At 49.0% G+C, this 21,322-nt stretch overlaps 2 protein-coding genes across 4 annotated transcripts in view; one reads left to right on the forward strand and one right to left on the reverse strand.

Annotated features, from left to right (window-relative positions):
• Positions 1–9,076, reverse strand: part of LOC144951417 (thyroid hormone receptor beta-like) — a 55,170-nt gene extending 46,094 nt beyond the window's left edge. For both annotated transcript variants that reach the window (XM_078881660.1, XM_078881659.1), the window contains exon 1: positions 8,842–9,076. The gene's annotated coding sequence lies outside the window, so the exon portion shown is untranslated. The remainder of the gene's footprint in view (positions 1–8,841) is intronic.
• An 8,131-nt stretch (positions 9,077–17,207) lies between these two features.
• DNAJC7 (DnaJ heat shock protein family (Hsp40) member C7) overlaps positions 17,208–21,322 on the forward strand; it is a 30,390-nt gene continuing 26,275 nt past the window's right edge. For both annotated transcript variants that reach the window (XM_078881711.1, XM_078881712.1), the window contains exon 1: positions 17,208–17,404. In XM_078881711.1, coding sequence (XP_078737837.1) covers positions 17,241–17,404 — 164 coding nt within the window. In that variant the 5' untranslated portion in view covers positions 17,208–17,240. The remainder of the gene's footprint in view (positions 17,405–21,322) is intronic.

Raw genomic sequence — 21,322 nt, forward strand, 5'->3', positions numbered from 1 at the left:
ACTCCACCACCTCCTCATTCACTCCACCACCTCCTCATTCACTCCGCCACCTCCTCATTCACTCCACCACCTCCTCATTCACTCCACCACCTCCTCATTCACTCCACCACCTCCGCATTCACTCCACCACCTCCTCATTCACTCCACCCCCTCCTCATTCACTCCACCACCTCCTCATTCACTCCACCACCTCCTCATTCACTCCACCACCTCCTCATTCACTCCACCACCTCATTCACTCCGCCCCCTCCTCATTCACTCCATCACCTCCTCATTCCTCATTCACTCCGTCACCTCATTCACTCCACCACCACCTCATTCACTCCACCACCTCCTCATTCACTCCACCACCTCCTCATTCACTCAGCCACCTCATTCACTCCGCCACCTCATTCACTCCACCACCTCCTCATTCACTCCGTCACCTCATTCACTCCACCACCACCTCATTCACTCCACCACCTCATTCACTCCGCCCCCTCCTCATTCACTCCACCACCTCCTCATTCACTCCACCTCCTCATTCACTCCACCACCTCCTCATTCATTCCACCACCTCCTCATTCACTCCGCCCCCTCCTCATTCACTCCATCACCTCCTCATTCACTCCGTCACCTCATTCACTCCACCACCACCTCATTCACTCCACCACATCCTCATTCACTCCACCACCTCCTCATTCACTCAGCCACCTCATTCACTCCGCCACCTCATTCACTCCACCACCTCATTCACTCCACCACCTCCTCATTCACTCCGCCACCTCATTCACTCCACCACCACCTCATTCACTCCACCACATCCTCATTCACTCCACCACCTCCTCATTCACTCAGCCACCTCATTCACTCCGCCACCTCATTCACTCCACCACCTCCTCATTCACTCCGTCACCTCATTCACTCCACCACCACCTCATTCACTCCACCACCTCATTCACTCCGCCCCCTCCTCATTCACTCCACCACCTCCTCATTCACTCCGTCACCTCATTCACTCCACCACCTCCTCATTCACTCCACCACCTCCTCATTCACTCCACCACCTCCTCATTCACTCCACCACCTCCTCATTCACTCCACCACCTCCTCATTCACTCCACCACCTCCTCATTCACTCCACCACCACCTCATTCACTCCATTAATTTGGGCATACACTCCATTACGTCATAAAATCATAGAGCCACGCAGAGTAGCATAGAGCCGTACACTGCAGTACAGTATGGGCTATAGCTGACGCACAAGACATACACCAAGAGCGTTTGTTTGACACATCCCATCAGCCGCAACGGCTGATGGGAGTGCATCGCGTTCATACGAGCAGCACTGGTTCAGGACGAAGCAAAACTCTGGACCGGTTTCCACATTCAGTGTCTCATCAGCAGAATCCGTCTCCCTTGGACCAATGCTGGCGTGCTGCCCATTGTGTTATCGGGAAGCCCCCCCCCCTCTCTTGTGGGTCCTCGTGAGAGACCACACAACGCAGGGAACTCATAAGACCCAGCGTGACGTGCCTGGTAGCCCCATCACCTCCCGTCCAGCGGCACAAGTGGTAAAGATCTCCCCTCCCCCCCCCACGAGCAATTACGTTCGATTTAGTTGAGCAGCGGAACCGATAATCGGAAAAGTAATCGATTACTTCCAGTAATCGGATCACATCCGAGCTCTCGAACAAGACCAATTGTTACATCTGCTCAAAATCAAAACAATAATCCGCTATTGCAATTCGTAACGAATTGCAATAACGATGTTTCACGGGCATACAATGTTGGTTTCCGATTGAACATGCAAATCGTGAGCCTTGCCAACTTTTCTAGGGCCTGGTTTGTACATATACAGCGGTGTACGCAGTATAAAGAGTAATACACTCTGTAGGCCCGCGACTTTCTCTCTGGCCCTTCGAGAACATCGATACAGAACTCACTGCTGTCAGCCACGAGCGGCTGTCTGCGTGTATGCTGGGGGCTAGAGGACTGTCGATTTAAGACCATTGTATTCACACACACACAGAGACAAAGACAAAGGTGCCCCGTGTAGCCTTTCGTGCTCTAAGCGAGCACCTGGTGAGGTAGATCGGCACCACGCCTCGGCCACGCACCAGCTACTCATTTAAGGCTGGGTCGACCTTGGAGAGACCCAGGACTGGTTCTGGTGGTAGCCGTGAGCGGGGATTTAACTCAGGTGACCGGGTTCGCTCCTCCCACACACATACAGACACGGACACACACACACGGACACGGACAAAGTCAGTGACCCACACAAAACAAAGATCCCCCGTGTAGCCTGTAACAGACTGTAGGGGAGAGTAGCACCTAATTAAGGCCGGAACGGTGGCGCACGAGTGGGTTGGGTGGCCAACACACCACGCTCTGCCGCCTTTGTTTCCTCATTGGCGATGTTTTCACATCGCACCAGCTCTCATTTGAGGCTGAGTCGACCTAGGGGAGGTCCAGGACCGGCTGAGATAATCGCCACCGTGAGCGGTAATGAAACTGCGCGCTAGCCGCTGCACTACCGCTCACACACTCCAGGGGACACACACACACAGAGTGACACGCTGATGAGGACACAGTGACACACACAAGGACTCACGCGCTTATCATAGGGACGCAATGTCACGGTGACACACAAAGACAAAGATCCCCCGTGTAGCCTTGACAGACTGCAGGGGCAAGTGGCGGCACGGCACACGAGGGGGGTGGGTGGGGCCAAGGATCGGTTCAGATAATTATTTCTGCTGTTGGGCCTTGAGCGGGAATCGAACCCGGGCCGCTGGGTTCGTAGCGCAGCGCGCTAACCACTACGCCACCGCTCCCCACAGCTGACTATGACACACACACACAGACATACATACATACACACCGACTGACATTCATGGGGACACAATGCCACAGCGACACACACACTCATTGGGCATAATGTCAGCGACTCACACACGCAGACGCAAAGGGACATCGTGTCACCGTGACACAAAGACAAAGATCCCCCGCACAGCCTTCACAGACTGCTGGGGTCAAGTGCTGAGAGCGAACACCGATAAAGGCTGGGCAGGGCACACGAGGGGGTGGGTGGCCAACACCACGCACAGTGCTCACGGTTACACACCGCACCAGGTACTATTTTAAGGCTAAGTCGACCTAGGGGAGGCCCAGGACCGGCTCAAATGTTCGTCATTGTTATATTGGTCACGAACGAAACTCGAACTCGGGTTGCCGGGTGCCACAACAACAACACCAGCCGCCACTCGCCACCACGTGGCGGTGACGTCACCACGGTGCTTGTACCAGTCTAGGTGCACTCTGAAGGCAACGCACTGGGAGTGTGACACAAAAAAAGACAAAGATCCCCCGTATAGCCTTAAAAGACTGTTGGGGCAAGTGCTGTTAACGAGCACCTATGGGAGTGTGACAACAACAACCACGACGACCGCCATCCGCGACTAAGTGGCGGTGACGTCACCACGACGCTTGTGCCAGGCCATGTGCACCTTGAGGCTGCCACGTGAAGTGTCGAACGCCCGCTGGCAGGAGGTCACGGGGCAGACCCAGCAGGTGCCACGGATCGACTGACTGAGATGACCGAGATGACTGGCTGATGAACCACCTGTGCCCCCGACTGTACCCCCTACTGTGCCAGTGCGACAAAGATAAAGAGACAAAGATCCCTCATATAGCCTTAACAGACTGTTGGGGCAAGTGCTGTTAGCGAGCACCTATGAAGGCCGGAACGGTACACGAGGGGGTGGGTGGCCAGTACTACGCCCGACCGCCTTTGTCTCCCTAGTGGCAATGTTTACACACCGCAACAGGTAATCATTTTAGGCTGAGTCGACCTAAGGGAGGCCCGGGACCGGTTCAGATAATCGTCACTGATGTTGGCCGTGAGCGGGAATCGAACCCGTGTCGCCGGGTTCATAGCGCAGCGTAGCGCTAACCACTACACCACCGCTCCCCACCTGCCAGTGTGACACACACAATGACACACACAGTGACACACGCAGTGACACACATACACAGTGACACACACAGTGACACACAGTGACACACACAGTGACACACAATGACACACACAGTGACACACACACACAGTGACACACACAGTGACACACACTCACAGGGACACACACAGTGACACACTCACAGGGACACACACAGTGACACACAGTGACACACACAGTGACACACACAATGACACACACTCACAGGGACACCCTGGCAGAGTGACACACACAGTGACACACGCAGTGACACACACAGTGACACACAGTGACACACACAGTGACACACACTCACAGGGACACCCTGGCAGAGTGACACACAGAGTGACACACAGTAACACACACAGTGACACACAGTGACACACACACAGTGACACACTCACAGGGACACCGCGGCAGAGTGACACACACAGTGACACACAGTGACACACGCAGAGTGACACACACTCACAGGGACACCCTGCCAGTGTGACACACACAGTGACACACACAGTGACACACACAGTGACACACACTCACAGAGACGCCCTGGCAGAGTGACACACACAGTGACACACACAGTGACACACAGTGACACACACACAGTGACACACACTCACAGGGACACCCTGCCAGTGTGACACACACAGTGACACACACAGTGACACACAGTGACACACACAGTGACACACACTCACAGGGACATCCTGCCAGTGTGACACACACAGTGACACACAGTGACACACACTCACAGGGACACCCTGCCAGTGTGACACACACAGTGACACACACAGTGACACACACAGTGACACACACTCACAGGGACACCCTGCCAGTGTGACACACACAGTGACACACACAGTGACACACAGTGACACACACAGTGACACACACACACAGGGATGCCCTGGCAGAGTGACACACACAGTGGTACACAGGGACACAATGACACGGTGACACACACACACAATGACACACACACGGTGACACACACAGTGACACACAGGGACACAATGACACGGTGACACACACACACAATGACACACACACGGTGACACACACAGTGACACACAGGGACACAATGACACGGTGACACACACACACACGGTGACACACACACACACCGTGGCAGAGTGACACACACAATGGCTCACACGCGCACGGCTCCACGAACACATCCCGTACCTTCACCCCAAACGGGTGGAGGGCGAACTCGGGTGAACTGGCACCCATCCCTCTCCACGCCACCCACAGCCCCCCCACCTCCACGCCCCCCCCCCCCCCCCGTACTATCGCGCAGCCTAATTGCATCTTAATTGATGCTTCTAATGACCAGCACGGGAGCTGCCCGAAAGGACACCAGTCGGCACACGCGAAGACTGTTTCACGGAAATCAACAGAATCCTCGTCGTATATAAAACGCAGCTGCAGATAATAGATTTTTTTTTTTGTAAAAAAAAAATTCTGAATATTTAAGTTACGTTTTATATGTTCACATGTATACTGTTAGTTTTTTTTAAAGGGTTAAATTTATTACAGCTAAAATAATTATTGGGTCATCGCATGCAAGTCCATGTGTGTCGTACACCCCTCCTCCACCCGACACAACCGAATAAACAAATAGCGTAGTCACGTGGACAAACACCGACGAGGATTTGTTTGTCCCACGTGTCAGTGGTTATTTATTTATTTACACCTGCCGGGTGGAGGAGGGTGAGACGACACACACGCGTTGCCTTTCTATTCACGTGGCGATCCGACTCAAACATTCATCTCCAGTGTTATCAAATCATGCATGTGCTATGCTATGAAGGCCATTGCCCGAAACGTCGTCTATTAATGTATTCCCCCCCCCCCCTCCACATTATGGTCACGTTGTAATTGACGAGCGTGTTGAGTACAAATGTTGTTATTAACATCACAAAATCGCAATTATTGGTCGTGTGCTCAAAGGCTCTTCCGCATGAGCTCCGCCCGCCCGCCAGAGTAACGTGGAAGAGCCGCGACGTCTTGCGTGTAGCAGCTTCAATCCGAACCCAAAAACACCGTCAGTATGCGGCCGCCTTTCTTATCGTGGACTTTACCCTCGAGAGAAAATTCGCCGATTGATTAATAACAAACAAATAAAAAGCGTTCACAGGACTTGAGAGGGAGGCACACACGACGCAATAGCGAAGTAGCAGCAGCGCTAAAAAATTAACCCGTAAAAACAAAGTGTTTCACTATAAATCCTTTATATGCGTGGCATCGGGTTTATTTTATTATTCATTTCTGTTTTTCTTGAGTAAGAGTTTCATTTTTATCGCATTGGTATTTTAAATTAAATATGAAAAAAAAATGTTCCTAAAAAGTGGAAAATTTTGGAAAAATGTTTTCACGAAAATAAATTGTCACGCACAACGAGTCTGTGTGCAAAATGTCAGCTCGATTGGATCACGGGAAGTGGGTTAAAAAACGACCGAAAGATTTGCACGGTCGTAAGCGCGCAAGCGCGCAAGCAAGTGAACTTAATATAAAGGATTTAAAAAGGGTCCAACTCTTGCTGCATGCAACGCGCTCACATACTCCAGACGTGCGCGTGTTTTTTATTCCTTGCTATCTCAATCTGAGTGTACCTTGACAGACAATGGTCGATTCAGCTGCACTCCCTCCCCCCATGTGTGTCTGTTAAGTTATTGCGAGAACGCACGTGAGGACAGACCTCGGCGAAGCTGTTAACCGGCAGTCCCTGCAGACCGCATTCTTGTTAACAGTATAACCTGACGAAGTTTCCTTCGAAATGAGACTTCTTCAAAGCCATCGGCGCTCAATGATCTCGTTTCCTCGGAGGTGCAAATCAGAACTCGTCAGGTGTGATTGTTTTTAAACCAAATTAATAATGCTCAGACCTCGCATATTGCCACGTAAACCATCGGCAAGCACACGTGTGCGTGTGTGTATCATTACGGGAGCGGTGATTCAGTGGTGAGCGCACTCCGCTACGAACCCGGCGACCCGAACTAATAACAATTGCGAACATTTGAACCTGTCGTGGACCTCCCCTCGCTCGACTCAGCCTTAAATCAGCCATCGCCACCTCTCACGATCCTCCACCCATGGCACCTGCGCAGGAGCCGATTTGATCGCTCCATCTCCCCGACTATTCGTCCGAAAAGAACTGTGATGTCTTAGAATAAAACTATGAACACTCTCATACAGATTACAACGTGTTAGTCAGTACCACCTACAAGCAGTAGTGCATAACTTAAAGTATACATCTGTAGACTCCCATTTCAAATACACGCTTTAGTATAATACGATCACGGCAGAGAAATCGCTTGCACTTTTTAGACAAATGAACCTCATGGCGGGACCCCGGGGTCCCATAAGCCCCCGGCTCTCGCATAAACATTATATTATAATTTAAACATTATATTATAATGTAAACAAAAAACGTAGCTATTTTTCACCAATGGGTTTGAGGGATGGTGGCAAGTGTTGTCTTGTTAAACGATGCCTTTAAAACTGAAAACTACTTAGCTGCAGTACCTCGATTTAAATACACTATCGAAAACATAATTGACACCCCTCGTGTTTTTCATTGTGGATGTGTGAACACACTTTGTAAGCAGTACGTAAAATAGCACGCGTCTTCAATGCGCTGCTTATATTGATACGAGCGGTATGTGGGGACTATGGCTTAACCGCAAACAAAACCCGATCTGCACAGATGCATACGGACAAGAGAAGTATTATCAAACAAGAGGAATTAACGGTGCAACGCATCTCATCTGTCACATATCTGCAGGTAATAGGAATGTCATCGATTGATCCTGGCTGCAGACATTGGTAGGTCACAAATAATCATGAAGATTAGAGAGCAGTTTCACCGTATCATGCAGCCCGTGATGACAAATAAAGGACTTGAGTCGTGTAGGCAGTCTGAGCAGCTTTGGATACGACATGATCCTGCCCATAGCCGAGCGTGGAGTGCAGCATTCGCTTGTTCAGCTCTTCTGCGCATCCGTCCTCGCTGCTGCTGCCGTTGCTGCTGCGCTAGGACGCGGCGTGACCACAGAACGGTCCGCGCCACGCGGGTCGCGGCGTTTGTGCGCGCGGTGGGACGGAGTCGCCAAGAATAAAAAATAAAACATTAATCACGATTTTGACTTCCGTTTATTCGGGACCCCGGGGTCCCGCCACAAGGTACATATACAGGATCCGTGTGCATCCTCTACTTGTCACATTTTACTTCGCTTTAAAGTGGTACTGTATCGTACAATATGTGCGGAGCGGTGGCGCAATGGTTAGCGCATTGCGCTGCGAGCCTCGAAACCCTGAGTTCGATTCCCCCTGTCCGCGGCTATCATCATTGGCGCGTGATCTCAGAACCAGTCCCGACATCGTCTCCCCTTCCCCCCCACCTCACCAACTCCCACAATGACCAGCGTGGTGAAGTATGGTCAAACAACGCCCCATGTCCAACACGGTGTGGGGTGGTCTTCATCCAGAGCTGTAAACTTTAATCATCTGATAGTAAATCGTCGTCCTTGTTTTTAGCATGGAACTTTAACCATCATAGGCCACGATTACTCCACTGCTGGACCTCCCCAAGCCGTCGCCAAGCGATAATCCACCTAGCCGCCTGCACACAAGCTGATTTCAGCACTCCATCTCCTCGGGTTGGACGCCTAATATATTGACTTACTACAAACATACACGCTGACGTTTCGGGCAATGGCCCTTCTTCAGGACACAGACAGAGAGAGATAGATAGACGCATATATAAAGACGGCTAAGCCACAATCGATGATGACGACCGGATTTCGCCTATAACGCAACGCGATAACGGCTTGGAAGGGGGGGTTGGGGTTCGGTTACTCACGGATGGAAGAGGAGGTGGAAGGTTTGAAGATGCGGGCGAGGGTGGGAAAGAGGTCGGTGGGTGTCAGCCTCAAGGTGGGTGTCAGCCTCAAGGTGGGTGTCAGCCTCAAGGTGGGTGTCAGCCTCAAGGTGCGCGCGCGCGCGTGGGTTTGAGAGAGTGGTGAGAGAGTTGCGAGAGGAGGCGCTGAGCGCGTGCGGCTACGGGGAGTGGAGTGGCGTGGGGGGTGCTTTTTATGAATGAACCAGCAGGTGAGCGGGGTTCAACAGCTGACTGCGCGGGCCCCCCCCCTCCTCTATACTGGGGCCCGAGCCCCGCCCCTGAGGGCGAACGACCGCTCGTAATTGGCTGGAGCGGCGAGGTGCGCGCGCACGTGCGCGGCTGACCAATTGACGGGGTCGCGAGTGGGGAGGGGGGGGGACTCGTTGCCCCGCCCATCGTATTAGCGATGCCCCCCCCCATGACCCCGCCTCCTGGCACGCCCCTCCCCTCTCTTCCCCGCAAGGACCCGCCCACTCTCCCGTGGGCATGATTTTATTACATAAAGACAAAGATACCCCGTATAGCCTTCACAGGCAGTTCGGGAAAGCGTTGTTATAGGGGCCGTCCACATTAAATACGCACTACAATGACAATAGTTTAAAGCGATTTGAAGCATGTTTTATTTGGGGGGGGGGGGCAGAGCTTTGTGACGTCATATTTGAGGGGGGGGTCTGACTTTTTGCGACGTCGTGTGACGAAGGGGGGGGGGGGGTAAAAAATTGTCCAAAATAGCGTGACGTCATTTATGGACGGCCCCATAGAGACCGTGTATTAATTAAGGTCAACACGGTATAAGGGAGGGTGAGTGACATTGTGGGCTGTTGGATGAGTTTGTGGGTAAATGTATGGCTTGGTGGGTGCGTGAGAGAGGTCCAAAACCAAATGATTGTCTTTACCAGGTCATGCCCACTGAGCTCATAGCTCATGGAAGTGGCTGTTGTCATCACACGTAGGAATGTATAGCAGCAGCAGCCAAATCATCTAAAAACCCGGAGTAAAATCCGCGTGTGGCAACCACAGGCATCTCCAGGGTCGAGAACAAACCCACGCCCTCTGACGTGCCCACAAGCGAGGGAGATACCATCTCGCCTACTGCGGGAGGGGTTTGGTCATCAGTGAGTAGATGAGTGGGTTTACAACTTAGTGGATGAGGAGGTGAGAGAGAGAGAGCTGTGTGCGTAAGTCAATGGGCGGTTGAGTAAGTTTGTGAGTGGGTGAGCGAGTTGGTGACTCAACCTCAAATGAGTGCGATTGTATAAACATCACCATTGGGGAGACAAAGGCGGCCGGGCGTGGTGCTGGCCACCTAACGCCTCGTGTGCCGTGCCGACCTTCATAGGTGCTCGCTAACAGCACTTGCCCCAACAATCTGTTCATGCTATAAAGCGGATCTTTGCATCGATTGGGTGAGTGGGTGAGCGAGTGGTGTGGCCTTAACCACGCCCGTTCGCCTTTGTCTCCCCAGTGATGTTGTTCCAATTTAATGCTGAGTCAACCTAAGGGAGGTCCAGATATTCGCTGACCACTGTGCCACCGCTCCACTCCCAAATCAGCATCCCGTCTATCCACTAATAGTACTAATCATTTATCCACAACTACAGAATAACCTCACAACTAATTGTTGAACCAGCATTATCATAATTACTCCCATCACTTTGTGATACACCAACCCATCTCTTCTAGAACCAAGATGAGACGATCGCACGGGCTGGCGAGGGGTTGGTGGTGCACGAAGCGATGGGTTTCATTATTATAAAGTTAATTTAGGAGCTTTCGTGACTGCAGGAATTATTCTTTGGTTCTTTTCGGTTAAGTCACGTCTAAAAGTAAAATAAAATAATAAATAACATATTACGACGTTTCGATTGCAACACAAGCAATCATCATCAGGCATAAAAGAAACAGCAACAAAAAATCTAACTAGAAAACTCTAGACAGACATACAAGCAGACAGACATCACGACGGCACACAGAGAGAGGACACAAATCGGAAAACTATAGACAGACATACAAGCAGACAGACATCACGACGGCACACAGAGAGAGGACACAAATCGGCACAAAGAGAGGGGTCGTTTCTGTGACGGTCCTTAAATATAGAGACTCTCTGTGTTGTATTACATCACATTTCGATATTTTGCTAGGTTATTTAATTTTCGTGTGCCTCCTAGTTTTCAATCTTGCGTGCCCGTTCCACAGCAGTACGTTGCCGTACACTACGTTGCCGTACACTCATTGATGTGCTAATTCTCTCTGCCCCCTCCCTCTCTCCGTCCCCGCCCCCCCTCTCTATATTTAAGGACCGTCACAGAAACGACCCCTCTCTTTGTGCCGATTTGTGTCCTCTCTCTGTGTGCCGTCGTGATGTCTGTCTGCTTGTATGTCTGTCTATAGTTTTCCGATTTGTGTCCTCTCTCTGTGTGCCGTCGTGATGTCTGTCTGCTTGTATGTCTGTCTAGAGTTTTCTAGTTAGATTTTTTGTTGCTGTTTCTTTTATGCCTGATGATGATTGCTTGTGTTGCAATCGAAACGTCGTAATATGTTATTTATTATTTTATTTTACTTTTAGACGTGACTTAACCGAAAAGAACCAAAGAATATTATAAAGTTGATCCAATAATAAGTTAAATGCCCAGTGCATTTTTAAGGAAATCCTATTTTCACTTGGAAAAGAGGCTCTTAGGGGCCGTCCATAAATGACGTCACGCGATTTTGGACGATTTTTGACCCCCCCCCCCTCGTCACACGGCGTCACAAAGCTCTGTCGTCGTCCCCCCCCCAAAACCATATTTCCATTTTGAAAATAAAACATGCTTCAAATCGCTTTAAACTATTGTCATTGTAGTGCGTATTTAATGTGGCGCTGCACTCTGATGTTGTAGGAGAAAACATTTATTAAAAAGTCCATTTAATTTCTCAACCCCCCCCCCTCTCGTCACACATCGTCACACATCGTCACAAATGTCTGACCCCCCCCCCCCCCAGGTGCGTGACGTCATTTATGGACGGCCCCTTAGCCCACTAATTACCAATAAACAGAACATAATTTAAGCGACGACTTGGTGACCGCGCTGCGATCACCAACTCGGTACATTTGAGCTGCTCCAGTTTAATCGCAAGCAGTGGCTGAGCCCGGGGTTTGAACCGATGTTCACAGCGACACTGGCTCAGTGGAGGACGTCACTGAACAGTCACCTGGCTTTATCCAGAAGCGCATTGATAAAGTGCCGTACGCGTTTTACACGCCTCGTAAGTTTCACCGTGTTCGACAGTTCATTGTGAGGAAGGAGATGCCACACTTACAGTCATCATCATCATCATCGTCAGCCATGATCAATCCACTGCTAGATGAAGACCTCTTCTCCCAAGCCGCAGAAATCTTTCACGATCCTCTCACCGGCGCCTGCACACGAGTTGATTGCATCGCTCCATCTCCTCCGTGGACGCGATCTGCGACACGCGCAGTCAGGAGCAGGGAGTCTACTGAGAGCGGAGCAGGTGGCCGTGTTTGCGGTTACACCGCTTCCCAGCTTGATCCCTCCCCATTTCCTCCCACCCCTCTTCGGGGAGGGGTTTGGTGGGGGGTGGTGCTGATGAGAGCGAAGCGAGGCGACCTGACGCCTCCCCATCGTGAGAATGCGAGAGCCAGAATCAACACGCGGGTTCGCGGTGTTCCGCGGCGCGCCGCGCGTGGCGAGACTTCACAAGCGGGGCGCGCCGCTCACCTGCGATGGTGTTCGAGGCTACGCCGTCGTCGGTAATCTCGACTAAAGGTGTTCGAGATTACGCAATCGTTTTGATCGCCGCTATGCATGCACAGCGGTGTTCGAGGCTATTTGATATTCGAGGCTATCCGCCACCGTTGTGTTCGAGGCTTTGCCCACAAGTGGCATCGGCTATATTGTACCGTGGGGTGCTCGAGGCTATACAATGGCGTTTGTGGATAATATGGGGAGGTTTATTCGGGTGCTCAAATACAGTGTACAATGTGGTGTTCGAAGCTACTGCACGGGTGGCGGTTGCTATAAAAAATGGTGTCCGAGTCAAACTGGGGGTGTCTGTTAAGGTGTTCGAGGCTACACGAGGGTGCTTTGCAGACATGGCGAGGCTGTTACGAGGTTAACAGTGGGCAGTATTTACTGAAATATAAATATGATCGATTTTACATTTGTCCAATATAACCTCGCAAATGAACAATTGATTAGAATACTGAACTATTGATGTGCATTATTCACACATATCGAACGACCCAAAGAGTATTCAGACAATCTTGATTTGAAGCTTTCGTGACTGCAGGAATCCATACTCAAAACAATAGATCACGACGTTTCGATCGCAACACAAGCAATCGTCATCAGGTGGGACAACCACAGCAAAGAAAAAACTGCTTCAAAAACTGAATTTTTTTTTTGCTGTGGTTCAGCAGATTTTTCTTGACGCTTCGGCAGTTTTTTATTGCTGTGGTTGTCCCACCTGATGACGATTGCTTGTGTTGCGATCGAAACGTCGTGATCTATTATTTTTCTGCCTACGTGACTTTACCGAAAGAACCAACGAGTACAGTATTCATACATATATTTCTCAGAACCATGTCGGGTCAGGCAAGGGGGTTACTCGGTTGAAAGAAAATTCAACAAAGGGGGTACATCAGTAGCCAAACATTTTTGAGAACCACTGCCTAAGAGGAACCCCTTCTCGAGGGTGTTTGGCCTACTCTTCCACGCTGGGCAGTAGGGTACGTCTTGGGAGTGCGTCGTGGGGTAGTTTAACACAGTGGCTGTAATTGGGGTAGTGATGAGATTGGGTCGCCACCTACTGTCCGAGCTATGTAACAACGCCTTTGCAATGGCCACGTGGACAACCATGACAATATGACAAGACATGTTTTACATCATTAGACCTCCTTTGCCAGTACCAGAATAGAATAATAGGGGTTTCCCCCTTTTTTCTGGCAACAAAACTGAAACCTTAAAAAAAAGGTTTCAGTTAAAAAAAACCCTATAATTATATTTTGGTACTGGCAAAGGAGGTATAATGATGTAGATGCTCACCCCGAGCCCTCATTACTTTGATAGTGGCATTGTCTTTGAGCTGTGCGCCTTTTGGCGTCCTCTGGTCTAGCACCAATTGAGACGAGGCTCAAAAGAAAGCCGTCTCTGGTGTGGACCAATCAGTTTCAAGGACAATGCATTTATTATCAGAGTGTGTTTTTTGTTTGCATTTCGACCACAAGTATTGTGGTTAATGCAGACATGATTCCTCGTAAAAAAAGTTTCAGTTTTGTTGCCAGGAAAAAGGGCAAAAACCCCGATTATTTTTAAGCCATTTTTTGTTAGTCCACTGCTGCATGAAGACCTCCTCCACGCCATATCGGTTGTGGCGGGTTGTTTGAACATACTTCACCACGCCGGTCAGTGCCGTTGTTGAAAGGTGGGAATGCGGGACTGGGCCCGGCTCAGATATCACGCACCACTGAAGTTAGGGGCCGTCCATAAATGACGTCACGCACCTGGGGGAGGGGGGGGGTCAGACATTTGTGACGATGTGTGACGATGGGGGAGGGGGGTTTGAGAAATTTGACGTCACATCAAAATGCGCAACTTTAAATAAATAGATACAACAAGTTCTACTTAATTAAATAGACGTTTAAAGAAATCATCAGAGTGCAGCGCCACATTAAATACGCACTACAATGACAATAGTTTAAAGCGATTTGAAGCATGTTTTATTTTTGGGGGAGGGGCAGAGCTTTGTGACGTCATATTTGAGGGGGGTCTGACTTTTAGTGACGCCGTGTGACGAAGAGGGGGGGGGGTCACAAATTGTTAAAAATCGCGTGACGTCATTTATGGACGGCCCCTTAGCCGTGGCTAGCAAGGAATCGTGCTAACCACTGCACTACCGCTCCCTGTACAAGGGTCAGCTGAATGATAATTATTTGATAAAGCACCATTATAAATACAATTACAATTAGGCAGAAGTTGGAGCTCGGCTGATAAAACCGTGACTGTAAACACGTGATACTGGCAGAAATATATCCCATGATATCAGCTGCTCACCCTGAGCTAAATGAAATGCTCTGACACGTGCATTGTCTTAAAATAAATCACGACGTTTCGGGCGCAACACAAGCGTCCGTCATCAGGTGGTACGCTTGTGTTGCGCCCGAAACGTCGTGATTTATTTTATTTTATGCCTACGTGACTTTACCGAAAGAACCAATGAGTATGGATTCCGGCAGTCACGAAAGCTTCAAATCAAGATTGTCTTTGTATGGTTCGCCTTTTGGCGTTAGTATCTGGTCTGACACTGTGAGACTATGCCATGAAGAAGGCTGTCTTTGGTGTAGGCCAATCAGTATCAAAGTCCATGCATCATACATTATCAGATCATCATGAGACCTCCTTTGCAGTATTAAATTATGATAATAGGGTTTTCCCCTTTCTGGCAATACTAAAACAGGTTGAATGGAAATAATAAAATATTAAAAATAAAACATAATAAAATAATTCTCACGACGTTTCGGCCACAACGCAATTCAGACTCTGCCTTCTCGACAGACCTGTTCTTCACCTGAGGACGGCTGCTTGAGTTGTGGCCGAAACGTCGTGAGAATTATTTTATTATGTTATATTTTTATTATTTTATTATTTCCATTCTACGTAACTTTACCGAAAGAACCAAGAAGATGACAATGCCACTCTCAGGACATACCGTCAGAGCATGATGTTTTGCGATCCACGCGGCACATTTGACCACTGGGCAGTCTGACGTTTCGCTGGTAACCTGCAGCCAGCATCATCAGGTCGTTGCCAGAGATCAGATTTGTGGCCAAATAAATTTAGCCACTTACCATGTTTTGGCCTTTAAATCACCCGAGTCTGCGCCCTCAGACGACTACATTGTTTGGGCTTAAATGACGAGAGCAGACAACCAAAGATAAGTGAGACTCGTTATTTGGTGATGCAATGTTGGCAGTGGTAGAAAAGTACAAACGATAACAAAACAACTCTGCACATTAGTCAATAACAACAACAACAATAACACTGCGCTGCCTTCAAAAAGGGAAACAAATAGAGAAAGGCAAATCTATTTTACCATGATTTATAATTGTGCTATGAACAAGGGACATTACCCAAAACGTCGATTATTATAATAGTATTTTTTATTTATATTTACCTCATGGCTGTAACTTTTTTTGCCGTTATGGGGCCGTCCATAAATGACGTCACGCGATTTTGGATGATTTTTGACCCCCCCCCCCCTTCGTCACACGACGTCACAAAAAGTCAGACCCCCCCCTCAAATATGACGTCACAAAGCTCTGCCCCCCCTCCCACCCCGAAAAATAAAACATGCTTCAAATCGCTTTAAACTATTGTCATTGTAGTGCGTATTTCATGTGGCGCTGCGCTCTGATGTTGTAGGAGGAAACATTTATTTAGCAGTCTATTTAATTAAGTAGAACGTGTTGTCTATATTTATTTAAAGTTGCGCATTTTGATGTGATGTCACATTTCTCACCCCCCCCCCCCCTCGTCACACATCGTCACAAATGTCTGACCCCCCCCCCCCCCAGGTGCGTGACGTCATTTATGGACGGCCCCTTTGATGCCCCCGGTCACTCTGTAAACGGGACTCTATCCTGCTGTCTTGAGTTATCAGCTGCTTAAAGATTAAAAAAAAAATCAAACGTTTAATATCAAACAAATTCGAACATTAAACCGTAACAGATAAAAATTCCCGCCAATTTTATGCCCCCCCCCCACCCGCTACGCCCCCACCCCCCTCAACACCCCTCCCCCATTATTAGATAATGTTGACGCTATAAATGTCCACATTGACAAGCCACTTTGTTCAGCTATCAACTGTTGCCAACTCGCTTCTGAAAAAGAAGCTAATAGCTGGTGACGTAACATTTTTTTAGTTTTACATATTAATATATAACGTTATTTACATTTCCTGTTTGTCTTTGTAAGGTTCCGAGCCAGTGCTCCGACTGGACATCTGTGAGAAAAGAGCTTCATAGCTGATCGGATTTCTCCCGCAGTATAAATGTATCTGATTCTGACCCCCCTCCACACTCCTCCCCCATCTACTGGACATCCGTGAGAAAAAAACGAGTTTTATAGCTCATCGGATCCCTGCCCCCCGCCACACCCTCCCCTCATCAATTAAACATCTGTCAACAAAAGAGCTTTATAGATCATTGGATTCCTCCTCCCAGTATTAAACAATCTGATCTAATAACCCCGACGCAACATGGCGGACGGAAGCCATCTTTGTCAGGGAGCATGGGGGTGTGGAGCCGGAAGTGACGTCGCCCGGCACGCCGCTACTTCCGGGAGACATCGGCGGGCATGACGGCGATGGCGGACACTGAGGATGGCCGCTGCTGCCAGGCGGAGGAGGAGGACGAGGAGGAGGATGGGGACGGCATGGAGCTCGACCCGGGCGGCGACGGTGACGACGACGACGACGATACCAGCCCGGAGCCCATCGCGGACCCCGAGGACGACAGCAGGTGCCTCGCGGGCGGCGGCGGCGGGGAAGCGACGGGCGATGCGGGATTTTTTTTCGCTGGCGGGTTTTGAGGGGGTAGACGATTGGGGAAGAGGCGTGGGGGGCCTGGCGGGGGGGGGTATTTGGCTTTGAGGTCCTCGATGATTTTGGGGGGGGGGGGGGGGCGTGTGTGTGTGTGGGAGGCTCTGTGGCATCCTAGCTTGTTCCCGCGGTCCCCTCAGACTCGTGGCGTTACTGGGGTCGTTCGGTTGGCCGTGTCGGTTTTTTTTGTGGGGTGGTTATTTGGTTTGTCGGTAGTCTCGTGGTTCCCCTTTAGTCGTGCTGGTTTCTTGGGGTCCATGGTATCCCTTTCGTTTTGGGGTCTCGGGGGTTTATTTTGGGGGTGGGTTCGGAGTCTCCTCAGCATTTATCAGTGTGGGAGTTCACGTAGTCTTGGGGCCTCGGGCTTCTAGAAGTTTCCTTGCTGTTTGGGTGACAGGGTCCTCGTGTTTTGGGGGTTCTTTGAGTATCGGGGTCTTTGAGATCCCCGTGGTTTTGCTGGTAGTGATGATTTGTGTGGTGAGCATAGTGACGTGTGCTGGTAATGGTGGACTTGACATGCGGTGGTGGTGGTGGTTTACAGTGGCGATGCGCCTGGCGGTGGTGATAACGTGATGTGATGTTGGTGATTTTATGGCAGTCGTGGTTAGTGATGTGTGTGGTGATTGGTGGTGATGTGTAGTTGTGATGGTGATGTGTGGCTTGGTGGTGCATACACTGCCAACACCATTGAGAATCAGCATCATTACCAATCCCACCGTAGAAGGCCGTATTCACCATCAGCACCATTATCAGCACCATTAATACCATGAACATCACCACGACCATGAATACAGACCACAGTATCATCATCATACTGTCACAAACATTCTCTACCACTCTCATCAGCACCACTATCGTCATCAGCACCACTATCATCTTCATCACCATCACCGTACTTTCACAGACACTAACATCGTTCCGACAAATACCCTTTCTATAAAGATGCACCCTACATTTCACAAACGGCTCATTTCTTTTGGGTAGATACCCGGTCATTAACGTCCTAAAAGTGGAAATGGTGGACTTGATGTGTGGCGGCGGTGGTGGTGGCGTATAGTGGCGATGCGTCTGGCAGTGGTGATAATGTGATGTGTGATGTTGGTAATTTTATGGCAGTCGTGGCTAGTGATGTGTGTGGTGATTGGTGGTGATTGTAGTTGTGATGGTGATGTGTGGCTCGATGGTGCATACACTGCCAACACCATTGAGAATCAGCATCATTACCAATCCCACCGTAGAAGGCCGTATTCACCATCAACATCATTATCAGCACCCTTGATACCATGAACTTCACCACCACTACTATGAACACAATGAACATCACGACCACTACCATGAATACAGACCACAGTATCATCGCCATATTATCACAATCATTGCCACCACCCTCATCAGCACCACTATCGCCATCACCACCACTGTCATCACCACTATCGCTTTACTTTCACAAACACCATCATTGTTACGATAAATACCCTTTCGATAAAGATGCACCCAACATTTAAAATTAACGGTCTGTAACGCCCTAAAGGTAGAAATAACAAATGTTGACCATGGAACAGGGTCCGGTTTTTGAAATGGCTTCTTTTAGATTGAAATAGGCCAGCAAAAAAAGATGAAACGTAAAAAAAAAAGAAAAACCTATGTTATTTAAAACCCAATCTCACGCGCTTTAATATTTAACTTTTAGCTTATTGTTCATTTTGAATTTGATGCTGCTGGGGTCTTTGAATTTGATTCTTTCACCTCCTGAGGGTCTTTCAATTTGTCATTGTATCCTTCCAATGGTCTTTGAATTTGCCACTGCGACTTGGTAGTTTGTACCTGTCAGGGTCTTTTCATTCACAACTTCAACCTTTGCACAGATTTTTATTATAATTTTTTATTACTATATTTGTTTACCCAGGAAAGCCTCAATTCTTTTTCAGGAAGGTCCTGCTAAGAGGGTGACGATTACTGCTATGTGTTTCCCAATTGAGTAATTTGCTAGTATATTTTCAAATTTTGAAAAAAATATTCACTCTCGCTGGCACACAATGGCCTGCTCTTCCTAGAATGACTTCACGGGGATCTTCAGCATCCGCTTTGAAGGCAGACTGCATGGCATATTCTTAAAATTAATACGCACCGCAGTATTAACCAGGCTGGCCGTGGGTTCGAGCCGCAAACCTTCAAAAGCAAGTGAGACCTCACTACCACTGGGCCATGTCACCACCGCTGATTGAATCAGAAGGCACACTTTCAAACGGAAGGTTAATTTCATCTTTACTTTGTGATACTCCCATCTCTCACTTGTGTGTCCTGGGTCGTCTGGCACGTGATAATATAAAAACTATATTTTACAATCAGTCAGGAGTGCCGCAGTGACGTCCATGTAGCCTCACTCCTATACTTTTAAATAATTTAAAATGTTCTCTCTATTTTTATTGAATTTGTACCAGCGGCATCCTCCTGCCAGGAGTCGATGTGTGTGCATTCATCGCTCGCGTAAAGTGACGAGCCATTTGTGGTGACCCGGTCGCTTTTGAAAAATGACTTAATAGCTCAGTGGGCCTTGTCTAGTAGTTTGGGGGGATGTGTTGTGTTTGTGTGTGTTGGGTGATTTGTTTACCTCTCTTGTACTGTGCACTCCTATCGTTCGTGTTTGTGTACTGTTGGTTGTGGTCACGTGTTTAACCCCGTGGCCCCTACTGGACATCTGTGACAAAAGAGCTTTATAGCTCATCGGATTCCTCCTGCAGTATAAATACATATTCTGATTCTGTAAGAGAAGGGCTCACAGAAGCAGATGTCGTAGAATTGTTTCTGAAAGCCATTAAAGTGAACTATTTTTATCCACGCACTCGGGGGGTGGGAGGGTGGAGGCCTGGGTGCACTTCCCACAACCCCTGCTAGGGATAAATGTTCATCTCGTGGCATTTAGGTATTTTAAAATGCCTCTGCTGGAATCTTTTTCTTTCTACCAAATCAAGTTCAAAAGTTAATTTTGAAGAATGTTATTTTTTTGTAGATTTTTGGCTTGGTTTACGTAACATTGCGTGGTGGAAACCCTCCACCACACAACACAGCCAAACAAGCAAAAATGCGATGCATGCAAGCGCTTAACAGTGCGCCGATCATTATTGTTCGGCCCACTCACTGGTGAGCTGTAGAACAATTTTCAAATTAAAATGTAGCTCCATTAGATATGCGACATTTAGTTTGCAACCACGTCAAGCGTCATCGGGACAGGATCGAGAGTGTGATAAATGAATGTACATTTTATGCGCGGTTATTGTTAATCATCAACGCGCAACACTCGAACCTGGTTTACTCACAACTCAGTCTATGTGAGTCTGTGTGTCTCTATGCGAGTCGGTGAGTCTCTGTGTAAGTCGTCGGTGAATGAGCTGAGACCATCATCTCACTACACTCGGGAACCCGGTGTAATCATGGGCGGCAGAATCCGCCAGGCTTTCAATCCAGCAGCTCGGTGGTGCTCACTCCGTGGCCTCTGACCTCTGATCCACCTGGCCACCTCCACTCGCATAGTCGTGTGGTGTTTTTTTTTGTAACACAACGCCCGCGCTCGCTGCAGTGATGTCGCGGGAGTGACACGGTGCCAGCGGTCCCGGCGGTCCCAGCGGTCGCCGTTTGCCGCTGAGGTTTCGCGGCCCCCCCCTGGTTATTACTGCATTTGTATTTATAGTAAAAATTAAAAAAATCGCGCGCCATCTGGTTCGCAGCAAACGTCCAAGATCCTTTCAACGTCATTCGAAACGAGCAGGCCATTGAGTGCCGGCGTCATGGTCGATAGTTGCCAAAGTAATGACACGGTCACTGAGGTTTGTGGTCTTCA

The sequence above is a fragment of the Lampetra fluviatilis genome, chromosome 62 (genome assembly GCF_964198595.1).
Source record: "Lampetra fluviatilis chromosome 62, kcLamFluv1.1, whole genome shotgun sequence".
NCBI classification, from domain to species: domain Eukaryota; kingdom Metazoa; phylum Chordata; class Hyperoartia; order Petromyzontiformes; family Petromyzontidae; genus Lampetra; species Lampetra fluviatilis.